Source organism: Bombyx mori, chromosome W (genome assembly GCF_030269925.1).
Source record: "Bombyx mori chromosome W, ASM3026992v2".
Classification (NCBI taxonomy): Eukaryota; Metazoa; Arthropoda; class Insecta; order Lepidoptera; family Bombycidae; genus Bombyx; species Bombyx mori.
In genome coordinates, this window is record NC_085135.1 from 6425316 (window position 1) to 6442378 (window position 17063).

General features: G+C 35.9%; 1 protein-coding gene and 3 long non-coding RNA genes across 4 annotated transcripts; 1 reads left to right on the forward strand and 3 right to left on the reverse strand.

Moving 5' to 3' along the window:
• Nucleotides 1-2838: 2838 nt before the first annotated feature.
• LOC134201721 (uncharacterized) lies at nucleotides 2839-3546 on the reverse strand. Its single transcript, XM_062676968.1, has one exon. The coding sequence runs from the start codon at nucleotides 3544-3546 to the stop codon at nucleotides 2839-2841; it is 708 nt and encodes a 235-aa protein (XP_062532952.1).
• A 6485-nt stretch (nucleotides 3547-10031) lies between these two features.
• On the reverse strand, nucleotides 10032-11615 carry LOC134201771 (uncharacterized). The gene is made up of 2 exons (XR_009977030.1): nucleotides 11199-11615; nucleotides 10032-10688 (listed from the first exon to the last, which is right to left on the reverse strand). It is a non-coding gene; the product is annotated as an uncharacterized LOC134201771 (long non-coding RNA).
• Nucleotides 11616-11789: 174 nt separating this feature from the next.
• On the reverse strand, nucleotides 11790-14501 carry LOC134201772 (uncharacterized). The gene is made up of 4 exons (XR_009977031.1): nucleotides 14169-14501; nucleotides 13836-13920; nucleotides 13076-13350; nucleotides 11790-12312 (listed from the first exon to the last, which is right to left on the reverse strand). It is a non-coding gene; the product is annotated as an uncharacterized LOC134201772 (long non-coding RNA).
• A 397-nt stretch (nucleotides 14502-14898) lies between these two features.
• On the forward strand, nucleotides 14899-15921 carry LOC134201769 (uncharacterized). Its single transcript, XR_009977028.1, has 2 exons — nucleotides 14899-15075; nucleotides 15564-15921. It is a non-coding gene; the product is annotated as an uncharacterized LOC134201769 (long non-coding RNA).
• Nucleotides 15922-17063: the final 1142 nt, after the last annotated feature.

Consider the following 17063-nt stretch of genomic DNA (forward strand, 5'->3'; position numbering starts at 1 on the left):
CACCGGCTAACGCTGCCCGACCGGCCGTTAGACCTCAACCGGCACCAAGAATTATATCAAAAAAAACAAAAAAAAAAAAAAAAAAAAAAAAAAAAAAAAAAAAAAAAAAAAAAAAAAAAAATATATATACATATATATGGAGGAGAGCAGCAGCCGCCCCAGGAAGAAGGGAAGAAAGAAGAAAAGAAGAAAGGATGAAAGGAAGAAGAAGAAAAGAAGAGAAGAGTGAAGAGACGAAGAAAGAAGCCGACCCCACTATCATCATCACGCCTGCCTGATAGTCCATCCAGCAGCGCATCACCCCTGTCTTATTAGGCAGGGAGTTACATGCCCGGGCAGAGGGGTTTCCCCGAGGCCCGCTCCGTGCCCCTGCAAAGGGATACGACGACCCTCCGACGGAGATCGAGCATAATTAACACCAAGACCCTACCCGGTGCAGACTGCGGTAGCGACCATCAACTGCTGATGGCGGAGGTGCGCGTCCGTCTTAAATCACCTAGACAGCCACCAAAAAAGCCATTAAGACTTTCAAGCGGGGAGATAGAATACTTCCAGCATATAACAGAGTCCACTCTAAGGACAGAAGACGTAGCGGAGCACACAACTGAACAGCAGTGGCTGGTCTTTAAAAGACATATCAGCGAAGCTGTTGAATGTATCAAACAGCGACGGAAACCACAAGGTAAAAAGAGAGGCTGGATTAGTGAGGATACTTGGACCATCATTGATGAAAGAAGGAAACTCAAAGCAAATGGTCTTACAACACCCGCCGAAAAGGCAACGTACAGAAGTTTGTGCAAAGACATCCAAAGACTTTGTAGGAAGGACAAAAACTGCTTCTTCACGAGTATTTGTGCAGAAGTACAACAACACGCGCAAAAATATCAAACAGCGGATCTTTTTAAAAAAGTAAGACTATTAACACGACAGTTTAACGCTCAGTCGTGGGCAATTGAGAATAGAGATGGGGAAATCATCACGGAGATCGATAAAGTTGCAGAGAGATGGAGTGAATATTGCGCTGATTTGTATCATCTTGAGCACGCTATGGATGGTTCTGATCCTCTGGAAGGATGCAATATACACAACATGGAGCTGGAGCCGGATATTATATACACAGAAGTAACTGCCGCTATTGGAAAATTGAAACCAAATAAGGCAGTCGGCATCGATAATATTACCGCCGAAGTTTTGAAGGGCCTCGGAGAGAAGGGAGTTGCGAAACTTGTAGACTTATGCAACTCAATATGGCGAAGCTGTGAATGGCCGAAGGATTGGACTCACTCTGCGATACTGCCATTACACAAAAAAGGCACTACCAGGAGGTGTGACAACTATAGAACGATTGCCCTGATATCACACACTAGCAAAGTACTGCTGCATGTCATTAACTCAAGGCTTAGACACTTCCTAGACTGGCAAATTCCACAAGAACAAGCAGGATTTGTTAAGGGAAAGGGTACTCGCGAACAGATACTCAACGTAAGGCTTATCATAGAAAAGTGCTATGAGTATAACATCCCGGCCGTTCTATGCTTCGTCGACTACCAAAAAGCCTTTGACTGCGTTAGTTGGAAGCATTTATGGTACGTGCTTAAGGACATGGGCGTTCCCATGCATCTGATTAAGCTGATGAGAGCCCTGTACCTGTCGGGACGGGGATCGGTACGGATCGGCCCAGCACAATCAAGAGAGTTCCGATTTGAGAAAGGAGTGCGCCAGGGTTGCATCGTCTTGCCCATACTTTTTAACATCTATGGCGAATACATAATGCGCAAAACCCTAGAGGAGTGGGATGGTGGCGTCACAGTTGGGGGCGTAAAGATCTCGAACTTACGATACGCTGATGATACCACATTAGTGGCGTCATCAGAAGAGGAAATGGAGGAGCTGCTGCGACGTCTGGTTATAGTTAGCGAGGAAATGGGACTAAAGATCAACCAGTCCAAAACAAAGATCATGATCGTGGATAAATACGGCACCCTTAACGAGAGTAATATTCTTGGCCAATACGACATCGTCAAGACTTTCGTGTACCTCGGCTCGATTATTTCCAATAGAGGTGGATCGGAATCGAAATAAGGCGACGCATCGGAATGGCCAAATCCGCTATGAGCCAGCTAAACAAAATATGGAGAGATCGAAACATACTCAAGAAGACGAAAGTGCAAATTGTTGAGACGCTCGTTTTCTTAATCTTTTTGTATGGGGCTGAGACCTGGATCTTGAAAGAGTCTGATAGGCGTCGCATAGACGCGTTTAAGATGTGGTGCTGGCGGCGCATGTTGCGCATCCCTTGGACGGCTTTCCGGACGAACGCTTCCATCCTCAACGAGCTAAAAGTTGACCAGAGGCTATCCACCAAATGTCTATATAGAGTGCTCCAATACTTTGGTCATATAGCAAGAAAACCCTCTGACAACCTGGAGAGACTCATAGTGACGGGTAAAGTGGATGGAAGACGATCCAGAGGTCGTAGCCGAAAAAGATGGAGTGACCAAGTGTCTGAGTGTCTGGACATGAGACTGAGCCACGCACTTCACTGTGCCACAGACCGACATAAGTGGCTACAAATTACAAAAAAAGGTCACAGGCGGGCGCATCACGATGCTCAGCAATGAGCGATCGACTGAAGGAGGAGGAGGAAGATATTCATAATACAGCTTGTATAATACTCGGCAAACTTCTTGAGCATTATTTGACGTAGTGGGGGTAAGTTCGCGCATCGTACAATTACGTACAAAAATGTTATTATGTTATTAAAAACAACATAATATGTATTTATTTATATATTTATTAGTACATGAACAAAAAATACAGGTTAATAATTGTAGTAATTTAATCTAGGGGTAAAATAGATATTCGTTCCATTAGGTCAAAACTAGAGCTGGTGCCAGGTCTTGGATCAGCTGAAGCTGAGCTGGTATTTGTAATTGTTTTTTCGCTATCATAATCAAGACCATCATCATCATCACTACTTTCTTCATCCGTGTCGCAATCATCGTCAGCAAAAATTACAAACTCATCAGTGACTAAATCTACCACATGATCACTTTTTACATACTCCGCCTCAATCTCTTTTATCTTTTGACATAATCTACCCCATTCCGGAGCACCCATCGCCGCAACCTTTTCCTTCACTAGCTCTATTACTTTGCCAGTGCTCCAGTTGACATTTTTGCTACTGACATACCCTTTAATAGCTGCCCCAGCCATTTTAATTGGGTTGAGGTCTGGATGGTATGGAGCTAAGCGAAGCACTGAATGGTTGTGGTTTGATAAAATTTTATCAATGCTGTATGTTTTGTGTTGTTCCTTATGTGCTTTAATCAAGCTAAAAAGCTGGGGTTTCAACATGTTTTCATCGTATGGAATTTCTTTTTCTTGTAACGATTTCTTCATATAGACTTTTTTGGCATTGGCAGTTGGGGCGGGGTCAGACTGTTTATTGTGATATGACGCATTGTCGACTACTATAACGGAATTTGGTGGCAGATTTGGTAGCAATTGACAACGCAGCCATTTTTCGTAGTTCAAATAGTTCATGTTATCGTGGTAGTCACCAGATTTTGTGCCAGCTTTAAACAAAAGAAGGGCATTGGGAACAAATTCATCTTCGGAGCCAGCATGCACTATTACTACACGCTGTCCTTTCGAAATTGGTTTTTTTAAACCCCCAGTTGATCCATCTGACCACGACATACCACTTGCGTGTGATGAGTCGACATAGGACTCATCGGTGTACACTATCGGTTTTCCTTCTTGCCTATATTTAATTATTTTTTGGAGATATTCGATCCTTAGTAGTCGAATATTACTTTTTTCAATTAATAGCTTCCGATTATTTTCTGTTCTTTTCCATCTGAAGCCTAGCTCTTTCATAATTCGTCGTAAACTTCGTTCCGAGCCATTAAAATTTATATCTTCTTTCAATTTTTTACGAAGTCTTTCGACGGTAGGAAGTTCGCTGTTTGTTATATGATAATTATGAATACATATTTTTATTGCAGATTGGTCGAAAATATCAATTCCGGTAACTTGCTTCTTCCCTGATCTTTTTTTACCTGGAGTACGAAACACGGCGAGCAAGTTAGAGCCCTTCGCTTCATTAATAATACGCCTAACAGTACTGACTGATGTTTTTGTTGCCTCTGAAGTCTCTTTTACCGTTTCCATATCATTATTTCCCTGCTTTTTAAGAAAGCAATATACGTCGTACACCATTTTTCTAGCTTGTCTTTTTAATACTACACCAGTTTGACGTGGCATAGTATATTTTTTATAAAAAATCAAGAAACACTCAACTAATAGCAATAACAACAAAGTCAACAAGCAATTATAACAAATAACTTAACAATTAATAACGATAGACTTTTTACTGTACGCAAGCGTACTTTTGGGAGCAAGCGGAAAGAGGGCGCGGTGCGGGACGCAAGGTTCGACTGATCTACCAATAACGCGCTCGATACGATTTCCCCTGCCGTCGCGCCTCACCCTCACCACCAAAGTGATCTAAAATTCGGTTCTGCGCAGTCAAGGTCATTTGCTCACGAAGTTTGCCGGTTACTATATTCATGTATCGGTAATCCGTCGAATTCTGATATGCTAATATTCCGTATTCACTCTATTCATAATATTAGCCAACTCACATCGGTCGGGTTGTATCTATCACTCGAAAATATACTGGCATACGCCGTACGTGTCTCGCGGATATCTGTCTATCACATTCATAACAATACTGCATGCGCTAAGAGTAAGCGAGATAAACTACATGTTTACATATTGAGCAATGAAAATAAGTACATATCATTATGAGTTTAAGGACTATTTTTTAATTCAACATTTTACATGTCAAAGATGCTAGTGGGAATTTTTAAATGCATTACTTTTTAATGTTTGAACTTTCATTTCTTAATTCAACTAAAGATTCTACTCAAGGCAAAATAATGCATTTTTATATTTATTGGAATAAAATCGGTGAGCTTTATTTTCATTATTTTAATTTTATTTTCTGTTTCCTTTGAATTAGTTGGTTTTAAAACGATGATTTGAAAAACGAAAGTAGGTACGGTAAGTGTTTTTACGTAATAAATTATGATGACAATATATTTTTGCGGTGGTATTTAATTATCTTCTAAGGACTTTTCAATATTTAAATAAAAGTTTGATTTTTGAATCGAAATGACTTTCTAACAGTTCGTGGATTATAATATTATAACTGTTGTGTACCCACTAGCCACCTCAGTACCATGTGAGAGGATTTTTTCAAAATCTGGTAAAATCATTTCTGACCGACGTAACAGGCTTTCGGTAGAAAAAGTAAAAAAGCTGATGTTTTTATGCACCAATAAGAAATAAATAATATTACTAACTTGTTGTTTATATTAATGTACAATGTTGACCAAATTCTGATTTAATAATAATATTCATTTTAATGTACATAATATTACTTGTAAAATATTTAGATGAAGTCAAATTCCTAGATACAATATACTATTTATATTTTTAACTAGCTGACCCGGCAGACTTCGTAGTGCCTCAATCGATAAATAAAAGACCTAAGCTTTTGTCTATAATAAACTTAAAACAAACAAAAGAAATCCGTCCGACGGGGGACAATCAAAGGAAAAACAAAATTGTTATTTTTATTTCATTCCGAGCATTTTCATATTTATTTTACCTTTTAAGCCTTCTCTGGACTTCCACAAACAATTCAAGACCAAAATTAGCCAAATCGGTCCAGCCGTTCTCGAGTTTTAGTGAGACTAACTAACAGCATTTCATTTTTATATTATTATAATACCTTAACTAATACATGAATATCCTGATATCTTAATATCCTTCGATAAAACGGATAAACGAGTTAAACTTAATACGGTAACGAATACCGTATTAAGTGTATTAATAATCATTAACTTATTTCACGAATACCGTATTAAGTTTAACTCGTTTACCCGTTTTATCGAAGTATATTAAGATATCAGGATATTCACGTATTCGTTAAGGTATTATAATATTACATCATGAATATATTAGTATTCGCTAATATTGACAAATATCGGTATTAACCCATCTTTATACGAATGGGATATGTACCAAAAAATTCGTCTATTTTGCTTGGTTAATCTATTGAAATCTTAGCTTTATTGGCAATGGCCCAGTGTAGAAAATAAGGAATTCTATTTTTTGTTTTTAAACAATCTTTGTAAACCTCTGCAACACTTATTTCAATATAACTAGCTCCACAAACGTGCGGATTAGAATTAGAGCATCCCTAAAATAGGATCGATTTAGTGGAAATCGATAGTCTTAAAAATAAATAATACTCCTTTGTTTGAGGATAATTAATGTCTGTTTTTAAAGGTATTATAATCAATTTAAATAGAGTATGGCCATCGAATCGTGACACAACTACTTACAATGGCGGCAATTCAAAATATCTACAACTGACAACATTAAATATAGAAAGAAAGGTAGTTTTGCATTTTTATATTAATGTGACTATGCCATAGAAAAACACAAATGTATCAAATCGTGTTATGTTATCTTTAATGTTGCCAATTGAAGATATTTTGAATTACCGTTATTTAGTTGTGCCATGATTCGCTGGTCAGACTATAAACATAAATCTCATTGAATAACGTTACTTAAAGCACCAAAATCTACTAACAAAAATCATGAAAAGAAATAAATAACTGTGTCATTTAGTTATGACCCGAAATTATGTCGGCAACTGCGGCAATTCAAAATATTTTCAACTGGCAATCTTAAATATAACATGAAAAACCCGATTTGGTACTTTTGAGTTTTTTTATGGTGTAGCTACATTAATATAAAAATGCAAAACTAACCTTTCATGTTATATTTAATGCTGCCAGTTAACGATATTATTATTTTGAATTACCGCCATTGTAGTTGTGCCACGATTCTCTAAGTATATAAATAATCGATTTGGTGTAATCGATTACACCACGGATTCCTCTAGTAAAAGGGGAATGTCAATGTCAACGTCACAATTATCTTGGCACCATAGACCTATATAGTAGGGACACGACATATTGTTCTGTACGTACAATTGCTTATATAAATAGCACCCATTTTGAAGGCACATACATAAACATATATCTATCTCGTTCTTACTCAGCATTTTAACTCGCAGGAAAACAATATAACAGTATTTCAGTGCGTACATAAAATGAAACAAAAATATACGTAAATGTCTCCGTCTCCGTCTAATGAGGCCGAAAATCCGCCATGTTTAGCGCGCCAAATGTCATTGTCACGTCAGTTCGGCCGTCTGTTTTGGGTTGTACATTATTTATTGACTTTGATATCGATTTAATATGATTGCTTAAATAAAATTTCTTATTTTATCATGCTTAAAACATACAAAAATAATAATTAAAACATATTTTATAGGATCTCAAGAAACACTATTGTCAACTCGTTAAATATTTAATAATTAAGTGATTTTAGAGAGGAAGTCACAAGGAATGACGTTTGTAATTTTATTAACGAATAAATGTTCTGTAGGTGTTTTTTTTATCAGGCGGTCCCTTGATAAGTTTAATGGTGCGGCGTACCTTCCTTGAGGTGCGCTGCGGCAGTGTGTTACGGACTTTAGAGTCAGCAAAACAATTAAAATAGATTGTAATAGTCTAAGAAAAACACGTACTCAAAATACGATGACATTCAGCATGCTAGAAATGGGCAGATGGCACTGTACTACGCCATATCTTTATGTTTTGCAGCAAACGACAACTTTATAAAATCAGTGTAGCAAATTTTAAAAATCGTCATATCGTTTACTTGGCAAATTTGAAGCACGAACTCGTCTTAGATTTCACATAATATCTAAATCACATCATCTTTGCACATAACAATATACTTACTTCCTATTAAAGTATAAATTCTACAAATACATTCACTCAACAATATTTATAATAAAATGAGCCAAGAACGTTTATCGATAAAACCTACTAACATTAAAATCTTCTGGGCAGCACTAAAACCGCCATGTTTTGTGGCCAGATGACGTCACAATGGCACGAATTTTTTGTTGACGTTTCATTTCCATAGGTTTCCTACAGGTGAATGAAGTTAGCCCCTCAAAAAAAATTTTTTTTCCTATTGTATATGTAAGCTTGAGGGTAGACATTATTTTGTTGAACACCAAGTTAAACGAAGTCACCTTTTGATTTCTGATTTAATCAACAATATGTTATCTTAACAATTCACTTTAACACTTGTCCAACTTTAACCAGTACGTACAACAGTCACTGAATCACACAACGTAACAAGGATATAGTAAGTGCACCAGGCAAACGCAGTCCAACGAATGTTCATTTCAAGGCACGTTCCGCCTTTTTATACTAGCCGGCGCAGCTGGCTTATGAGTCACTTCTGTTGCAGCTGTTGTTTACGAGTGGAACGACACGGCCGGCGCACCTGGCTTGTGTGAGTCACTCCTATTCAAGATATTAAGTGTATAATCTATGCTCCTATTGCACGTGCTATATAACATAAATATCGTTAACGACGTTATATACTTATTTTCTATTAATTCGTTTGTTCATCATTTGTTCTTGATTGTTCACTGTTAATAATTGTTTGTTCTGCATTTATTTATTTTAAAAAAATATTTAAAAATATACCTAAAAGTTAGCCTCCCTAATGCAATTTTTTATATCTTTTCATCCTTAATGACTCGTAAATATCCAATTTTGATTGTTCTTATATAAAACACGTTTGTTCTCTTTCGAAATTACTCGTTTTTTGTTTAATTTACTATTTTTATTAGTTGAATAAATGTATGCAAAAATTGCAAAATATGTGTACTGCGCATGCGTCAACTATAATGCCTAAACTTTCTATGCGGTTTTAATCGTGAAAAAAAAAACAAATATAAATCCTGAAGGAGCAATTAATTGGTATACAGTTTTAATTAAAAAAATTAAAAAATAAATAAATGAAATAATGTGCATTGGCGTAAAGTTAGACCAAATACATTTTTTCCATCCTCCTACTTATCGTTATGAAGGTTTTTTTAAGTAAATATGTTGAAAAAGCGCGGGAAGCATAAAATTTGGCGGTCGTGTTTTTTTATTTAAAAATTTTTTAAATTATCGTATAGTTGGATTAGGATAAGTTTATACATATTTTTATATATATTTAATTTTTCTTTATTTAGTGTATTTAATTTCGTCGTCGGGTAAGTCTTTTTGACCTTGTTTCGTAAAATGGACCCCCCGGGAGATCCCGGGGGACTCTTGCTTCTAATAGTTTTAATATTTTACAAGTAAATGACGAATGTGACTTATCGTCAGTGCCCGCAGTGGCGCATAATGTTGTTGTCGAGCATGACGATTCTACTGTAGATACCGATTACTCCGGACATCAAACATCTGTAAATCGCAAACGTGCATCTCGCAGAATTTGTAGACACTGCAATAGGAAAAGGAGCAAGTGTGACTCGAAAGGCAACACCGTCTGCCAGTGCCAATGTGAGGAAAGTGGTCCTAATAAAGCCTTAAACATTAATAGCTCTGTTCATGATCCAGTGTCTACTAATATATTTCCTAATCATCCGACTCAAATGGAAAGTAATGATGCCAGTCCTAGATTTATAGGAAGACATAAATATTGTGACTCGGATGCTGCCCCTTACGTCATTCACATTCAAAAACAAATACAGGCATCTAATGACAATACCATTTTGCACCCAAGTTCTTTTGGCAAATTTTTGAAAAATTATTCTATTAAAAATATTGTTAATGGCAGTCTGAAGAGAATTGGTAGAAACAGGCTATCACTAACATTTGAAAATTTTAATGCGGCTAACAATTTCATGGATTTAGATATTTTAAAGAATAAATATAAAGCATTCATTCCTACCTTTCAAGTTACTCGCATGGGTATCGTTAGAAATATTCCTACAGAATGGTCGGAAGAAGAAATAATTAATAACATCAGTGTTCCGTTAGGCTGCGGAAAAATCCTAAAAATTAGGAGATTAAGAAGAAAAAGCACTGTAAATGACAATAAAACTTTTATTGACACAGAATCCGTGGTAATAACATTTGATGGACAGGTTTTACCTAAAAGAGTATATATGTGTTTTACATCATTACCAGTTGATTTGTACATTTATCCTACAGTTCAATGTTTTAATTGCTGTAGATTCGGTCATGTTAGAGCTCAGTGTAGATCGAAACCGCGTTGTTTTAAATGTGGTCAAGATCATACAGGAGATTCTTGTAATGTAGAGGAGGAACATGTTTCCTGTTGTCTTTGTAACGGCTTACACTTTGCTATAAATAAGAAATGTCCAGAATTTGAAAGACAAAGGGCCATAAAGCAGACAATGGCGAACAGTTGTGTGTCATACTTGGAAGCATGTAAACTTCATCCTCCAGTGTATAAATCGTATGCTGATGTTCTTTCTTCAATTCCATCGGATCGTAAGAATCATTCAACGTTTCATGAATCTATTGCCCCCAGCCCAGTAATTGCCAGTAAAAGTCCATCGTCATATAAAAAAACAGTTTTTATGAAACCTCGATCTCCCTTTAAAGGTGATAAAGGTTTTGATCAAAGGGCCCATAGAAATCTTACAAGAGATTACGATGCTCCATCTCCTTCTAATGGCTGTGCTTTAAAATTTAATGAAAATTCCGAATCTCCTGTGGCTGAAATAATTATTGCTCTTATTAATTTACTTGCTCCTAATAACGCTACACCGTCCAACGCAGCTGATATCATAAGACAAATTTTAAACAAAACATACAATGGCTCCACAAATAAAAAAGATGATTCAGTGGAACTGTCGAAGTATTCTAAGTAAAAAGTCTGATCTCATTCACTTAATAAATAAACACTCTCCAATCATAGTTTCTTTACAGGAAACATGGTTGAAAAGTATATATCCTTTCAAAATCAAAGGATATACCTGTATCCGTGAAGATCGTATTGACGGGTACAGTGGTGTTGCTCTTCTTGTAAATAGTGTTCTTAGCTTTAAACTTGTAGATATACCTGATCATAGTTTTGGTTTATCCATTATTGCGGTAATTGTAAATAATATATGTATAGTTAGTGTATATATTCCCCACCCTTCTGTAGAGATTTACAAAGAGTTTATAACTATTATTTTAAATCTTCCTAGACCAATCATAATAATGGGTGATTTTAATGCTCACCATCAAACATGGGGAAGCTCAATATCTAATGAATTTGGAGATATAATTCTTGATTTTGTTAATGAACAGAATTTGTGTATTTTAAATTCCGGAAGTCCAACTCGTAGAACTGGTCCTGATCAAATTGTTAGTGCTCCTGATATATCTATTTCCTCCCCATCTCTGGTGCCATCTTTGACCTGGGAAACATTAAAATTAAGTTATGGAAGTGACCACTATCCTATTATTATTTCATTTTCACACAATAACATAGTAATTAAGGATCATTCTAAACATAAGTCTACAATAAAGTACAATCTATCTCAAGTAACAGATGAGGATTGGAAAACGTTTCAATCGCGTTTGGATATTAAACTTGCCAACTGTGAAAATATTAATAACTTAGATTCCGATGCACAAGCAAAAATTTTAGCTTCTGCTTTTATATAAACAGCTGATGAAGTTTTCCCTTCTTAAAGCCCTTCTGGTGTTTTTATTCCTTCTCCTCCTTGGTGGGACCGGGAGTGCACTCAGGCGGTAAAGGAGAGAAAGGCAGCCGAATTATTATATTTAGAAGAAACTATTACAGAAAATTTTGATATTCTAAATAGTACTCGGAATCTTTTATTAAAAAAGAAACGAGAAGGTTTTAAAAAATTTTGTGCTTCGATTTGTCCTAATATCTCACCTTCTGAAGTATGGAACCAAATAAGAAGATTTAGATCTGCATATAAAGAAAATACAGTCAAAGACTTGCCTTATGATCTGGCTGACAAGTTTCTTGATAAATTAGCTCCCCCTTATGTTCCAGAAGAATGTTTAGCTCTTATCCCGTTTGTCCTTCCTTTCTCATGTTCAGATCCAGTTTCAGATTTTGATTTACCTTTTTCATTTAATGAACTGAAGGGGGTAATCTCGAATCTTAAGGACTCTGCTTCAGGTGATGATAAGATTCCTTATTCTTTCTTTGCCCATTTGAGTGATTCTAGTCTCACATATTACCTCAACCTTATAAATTCTATGTTCATTACATGTGTTATCCCAGAGTCATGGAAAAAACAAATTATTTTACCCATTCTCAAGCCTGGTAAATCTTCATCGGATGTATTGTCGTACAGACCCATAGCTCTCTCATCTGTAATGTTGAAAATTTTAGAACATTTAATTAAAATTAGACTGGAATGGTTTGTGGAAAGTAACAGTTTACTCAGTGACAGTCAAAACGGATTTAGAAGGGGTAAAAGCACAATGGACAATCTTGCTCTCTTTATAGTGGATATTTTGGTAGCTTTCTCAAACTCAGAATCTATTGTAGCTGGATTTCTGGATATTTCCGCTGCATATGATAATGTACATATTCCTACACTCCTTTTCAAACTACAGAAAATAAGGGTTCCTGTTAGACTAGCTAACTTGATTATTACTATAATGTCAAATCAAACTATCATTTTAAACTCTACCTCCTCAGATTCACAACAATCTAGAACTTTATGGAGAAGTCTCCCTCGAGGATCTGTGTTAAGTCCAATTTTGTACAATATATACACTTGTGATTTGGAAGAGACCCTTGGAAATCAAGTAAGAATTCTTCAATATGCTGATGACCTCCTTATGTACACTTGCAATAAAGCTTGCTTGCTTATCCCTTAGGAATTAATTTCTAACTCTTAAATCTTGGTTAGATACTAATGGGCTTTCCCTTTCTGCCTCCAAAAGTTCTATTGTTGTATTCTCTAGAAAACGTTCTCTTCCTCCAATTAATATATTGTATGAGAATGAATTAATTTCTGTAAATAGTCATGTTAAATTTTTAGGTTTAATTTTAGATTCAAAATTGAATGGAATTCAGCATTGTAATTACATTACAAACAAGTGTTTGAGTAATATGAATATCTTACGTTCTCTTGCCGGTGTATGGTGGGGTGCCCACCCATTCAATTTAAAACTTTTATATAATGCCATAGTAAGATCAGTTTTACATTATGGTACTTTTTTACTTCAACCAGGGGATGTGAATGCTTTCAAAAAACTAGACTCTATACAGTCTAAATCACTCAGAATTATCACTGGAGCCATGAAATCTAGTCCTGTTACAGCATTACAGGTAGAATGTGTTGATCCTCCTCTTCATTTGAGACGTCAATATTTATCTGATAAGTTCGTTTTCAAATCCCTACAAATTCAAAATAATCACATTATTACCAAACTTAAAACTTTAAATGAACTCATAGAATCCTCTTCATTTTGGAAACATAAACAGTTACCATGTTTAATAATTAGCTACAGAAAATATTTGTCTATTCAAACTCCAACTCATCACTCTCTTAATTTCCCTCTATTTTGTGTAAACTATATGGCATTGATTTTAAAACCGGATATTCATCTTGACATGGGTGTTTCTAAGTATCAACCCCAACCAAATACTAACTTTAATTTTGTAATAGACCAAGATTGGAATGACTATAACCATATATATACAGATGCTTCCAAACACCCTCAAGGTTGTGTTGGTGTAGGAGTCTATCATTCGCAATCAAAAATAGTTGAAAAGATAAAATTACCATCTGAAACATCAGTGTTCACTGGTGAATGTTTTGGAATATACAAGGCCATAGAATACATTTTGATATTTAAACTAAAGAAAACTTTAATACTAACCGATTCAAAGAGTGCTTTACAGGCTCTTGCAAAATTTCCTTTTAAATCTCAACCGATTTACCATATTCTCTTAGACTGCAGAAACCTGTTAATGAAATGTATGGATCAAAATCTTACAGTCTCATTTGTATGGATACCTAGCCATTGCGGAATTAAAGGAAATGAAATAGTTGATAGAATTGCAAACGAGGCTATCAATTGTGGTGATATTTATTGTTTCAAAAATTATAGTCATGATTTAGTTAGCCTCCCTAAAACTTATTTGAATAATGCTTGGAGTGCACAGTGGTATAATGGCGTTAAAGCGAAATATTACCGAAGGGTACAACCAACCATTCCTTCCAAACCATGGTTCTACAAATATAATTTTAAACGCCACGAGACTTCCAGTTTGATACGGATGAGATTAGGCCACACGTGTAGTCCGGCACATCTAGCGACGATCGGAGTGCTGGATAGCAGTAAGTGTGAATGCGGTGCGGACATTGGCGATTTAAATCACATTATTCTTTCATGTCCCCTTTTTGATCATTCACTTCTATATAGTTCTTTATCATCACTTAGTATTCCTTTTCCTATATCTGTACCTTATTTATTACATACAGTAGACCCAGTTATTTATAAAATTATGATCTTATTCCTCAACAGTTCTAACCTAAAATTATAATTATATATATTATTTATTCTTCCTAATTAAATTAATCCTAATCCAATTTTCCTGCCTAAACCTTATCTAACTTATATTTTCTGATTTGATTTTTGCTTCCTAAACTTTATTTTGAAAGTGGCAAATAACACTTGGTGTTGGGTCCAAAAAGAAAAAAAAAAGAAAAAAGTAAATATGTTCATTATTTATCTTTCAAGAGATAATGTAGGTATACATTATAATAACTTTTTTACACAATTATATTCCTAACATTAGTAAAATAACATTTTAATTTTTTGTTATAGGTTATGTAGGTATTGAAAGTGTTGGAAAATTATTTCATGTTTTAGCTGGAAAACGACATGGAGAATTATATGCAATACAAGACAAGGCTCCATCAAATGAATTTGAATGAAACCAAACTGTTTACCATCCAAATTCGATTGTCGGGCAGATAGAAAACGAAAATTCACCAAAGTGAACCTCGGCCTGCATTTGTGAAACGGCAAAGACTCACTATTGTCAAGGAGATTGAAGAGACGACTAAAAATGAGATGTGTTATATTATTATACCTTTGCCATCTTGTAGTCAAGGTAGGTGTAACTGTCAATAATTAGTAACACTCACAGATCTCATAATCAAATAACAATATCAGAAAAAAGGATAATAGTTTGTTAGTTAGTGGAAGTAGCTAAAATGGGCAAGTGGACCTCAGTTCCTATTACATAAGGTACTAGGAAGTTTGTGATAATGAAAATTTATCACAGTATAATATCACTTACTTACTTTAACAGTGAAGGAAAACATTGTGATGAAACCTGCACACCTAAATGTTCTTAGGATTTTCTTAGGTGTGAAATCCACCAACCAGCACTAGACCAGCGTGGTAGACTAAGGCCTAAAAACCCTCTCAATGGTAGTGGAGGCCAGTGTCCAGCAATGGGATATATTATATGGGCTGATGATGATGACTAGGAAGTTACATACTACTACTACTACAGTACACATATAATCCTATATATTTACAAACTATAAGTTTGTTGGGTACCTAGAAATTGCTAACATTATTTCATATTTCCAGATGTCCAGTCACTTGAAAATAGGTGTAGTAATGATAAAGCTATCCAAGTAGCTCCAGCACAGGAACACAAAGGCAAGGCAAGTGTGTATTGCCACATCACCCCTTAATATATCTGAAGCAAGTACAAGTAAACAATCAGAACCAGCAAAAAGAAAACTGTTGTTCCTGAGGACAAATTTGACAGTGATGAGTCAAATGCACCAGCAACAGAAGGATCAACAGTTGACTATGAGTTATAGAAGAAGATTAATTAATATTTATTTAAATTAATATTAATGAATATTAACTTAAATTATCGTGCAAAATTTGTGGTCAAAACATATATGTGTATTTTATAAATAAATATTCATTCTCAGTATTAATGTTGTTTTAATCTTCGATTGAAAAATTGGTTAATATTTTCGAATAACATAAACAGGTGACTTTAAGCATAAACATATTTTTTAGGTAAATACTTTATTTAGCTTTGCTGGATTTATCCAAGATTTCGACATACCAAAATTTCATACAGGAAAGACAGAGATAGATAGCTATCTGATTGAATACCTTGTAGAATTGAGCTTCGAAGAAAGCTCTTTTCTTCTTCTCTTCAAAGTTTATTCTTATTCTTTATTAGAATTTATTCTAGTTTGCACAGCTTCTCTAACCGACACTGCATGGAATAAATAATCATTTTTAATGTTAATCATTTATTTAATCGTTACAACTTAAGGTACAACAAGGTAAGATAGTTTTAAATTAATAATTTTGTGCAGCGACCGGCGCATGCGCGTTATTCAAATTTTTCGAAACTCACCGACCGCATTTTTACGAATCCTGCGCAGGTGTCGGTCGCGCGGCGTTGGTCGACACTTTAGGGTTCCGCTTAGCGTGCGAGGATTTTTTTATATATTTCGGTTCCGCACGTTACACACTCCCCCTTTTGACCTGGCGAGAAATACTTGACTGGTCAAACAAACAACGCGGAATGAGACCCAGTCTACTCCACCACCCTACGCGGTCGACCCCGGCGGCGCTTGGGAATCACAGGCTCGGGACATACATCCTCCCTCGCATGATAAGGTCGCAAATCCGAGACATGATACTTACCAAAAACTTCGCCCGACGACTCGTATGCTAGAAGGTAGGAAATAGGACTCACCTTTTTTGAAATCACATATGGCCCATCCCGCTTAGGATTAAACTTCGACGTAATACCCTTACTAGCATTACTAAGTACGTGGGTCTTCATCAGTACGAGATTCCCTTCTGCAAACTGGTAAGGTTCACAGCGCCTTAGATCAGCGCGCGTCTTTTGAATATCTTGATGATGTTCAATATTCTCCTTAGCGGTCGAGATGGTCTCGGCAAGCTTGGACAAGTATGGGCTTATCTGGGGGACAAAGTTCTCGGACTCTACGACGGCGCGAAGATCAAGCTGAGCGGATATTGGAGATCGGAGCTCACGACCAAAGGTAAGATAAGCTGGCGTTTGCTCGGTTGACGTGCAGACGGAACTAT

Excerpts from the sequence above, each read along its gene's own strand:
- LOC134201721 (XM_062676968.1), bottom strand. The coding sequence starts at position 3,546 with ATGAACTATTTGAACTACGAAAAATGGCTGCGTTGTCAATTGCTACCA.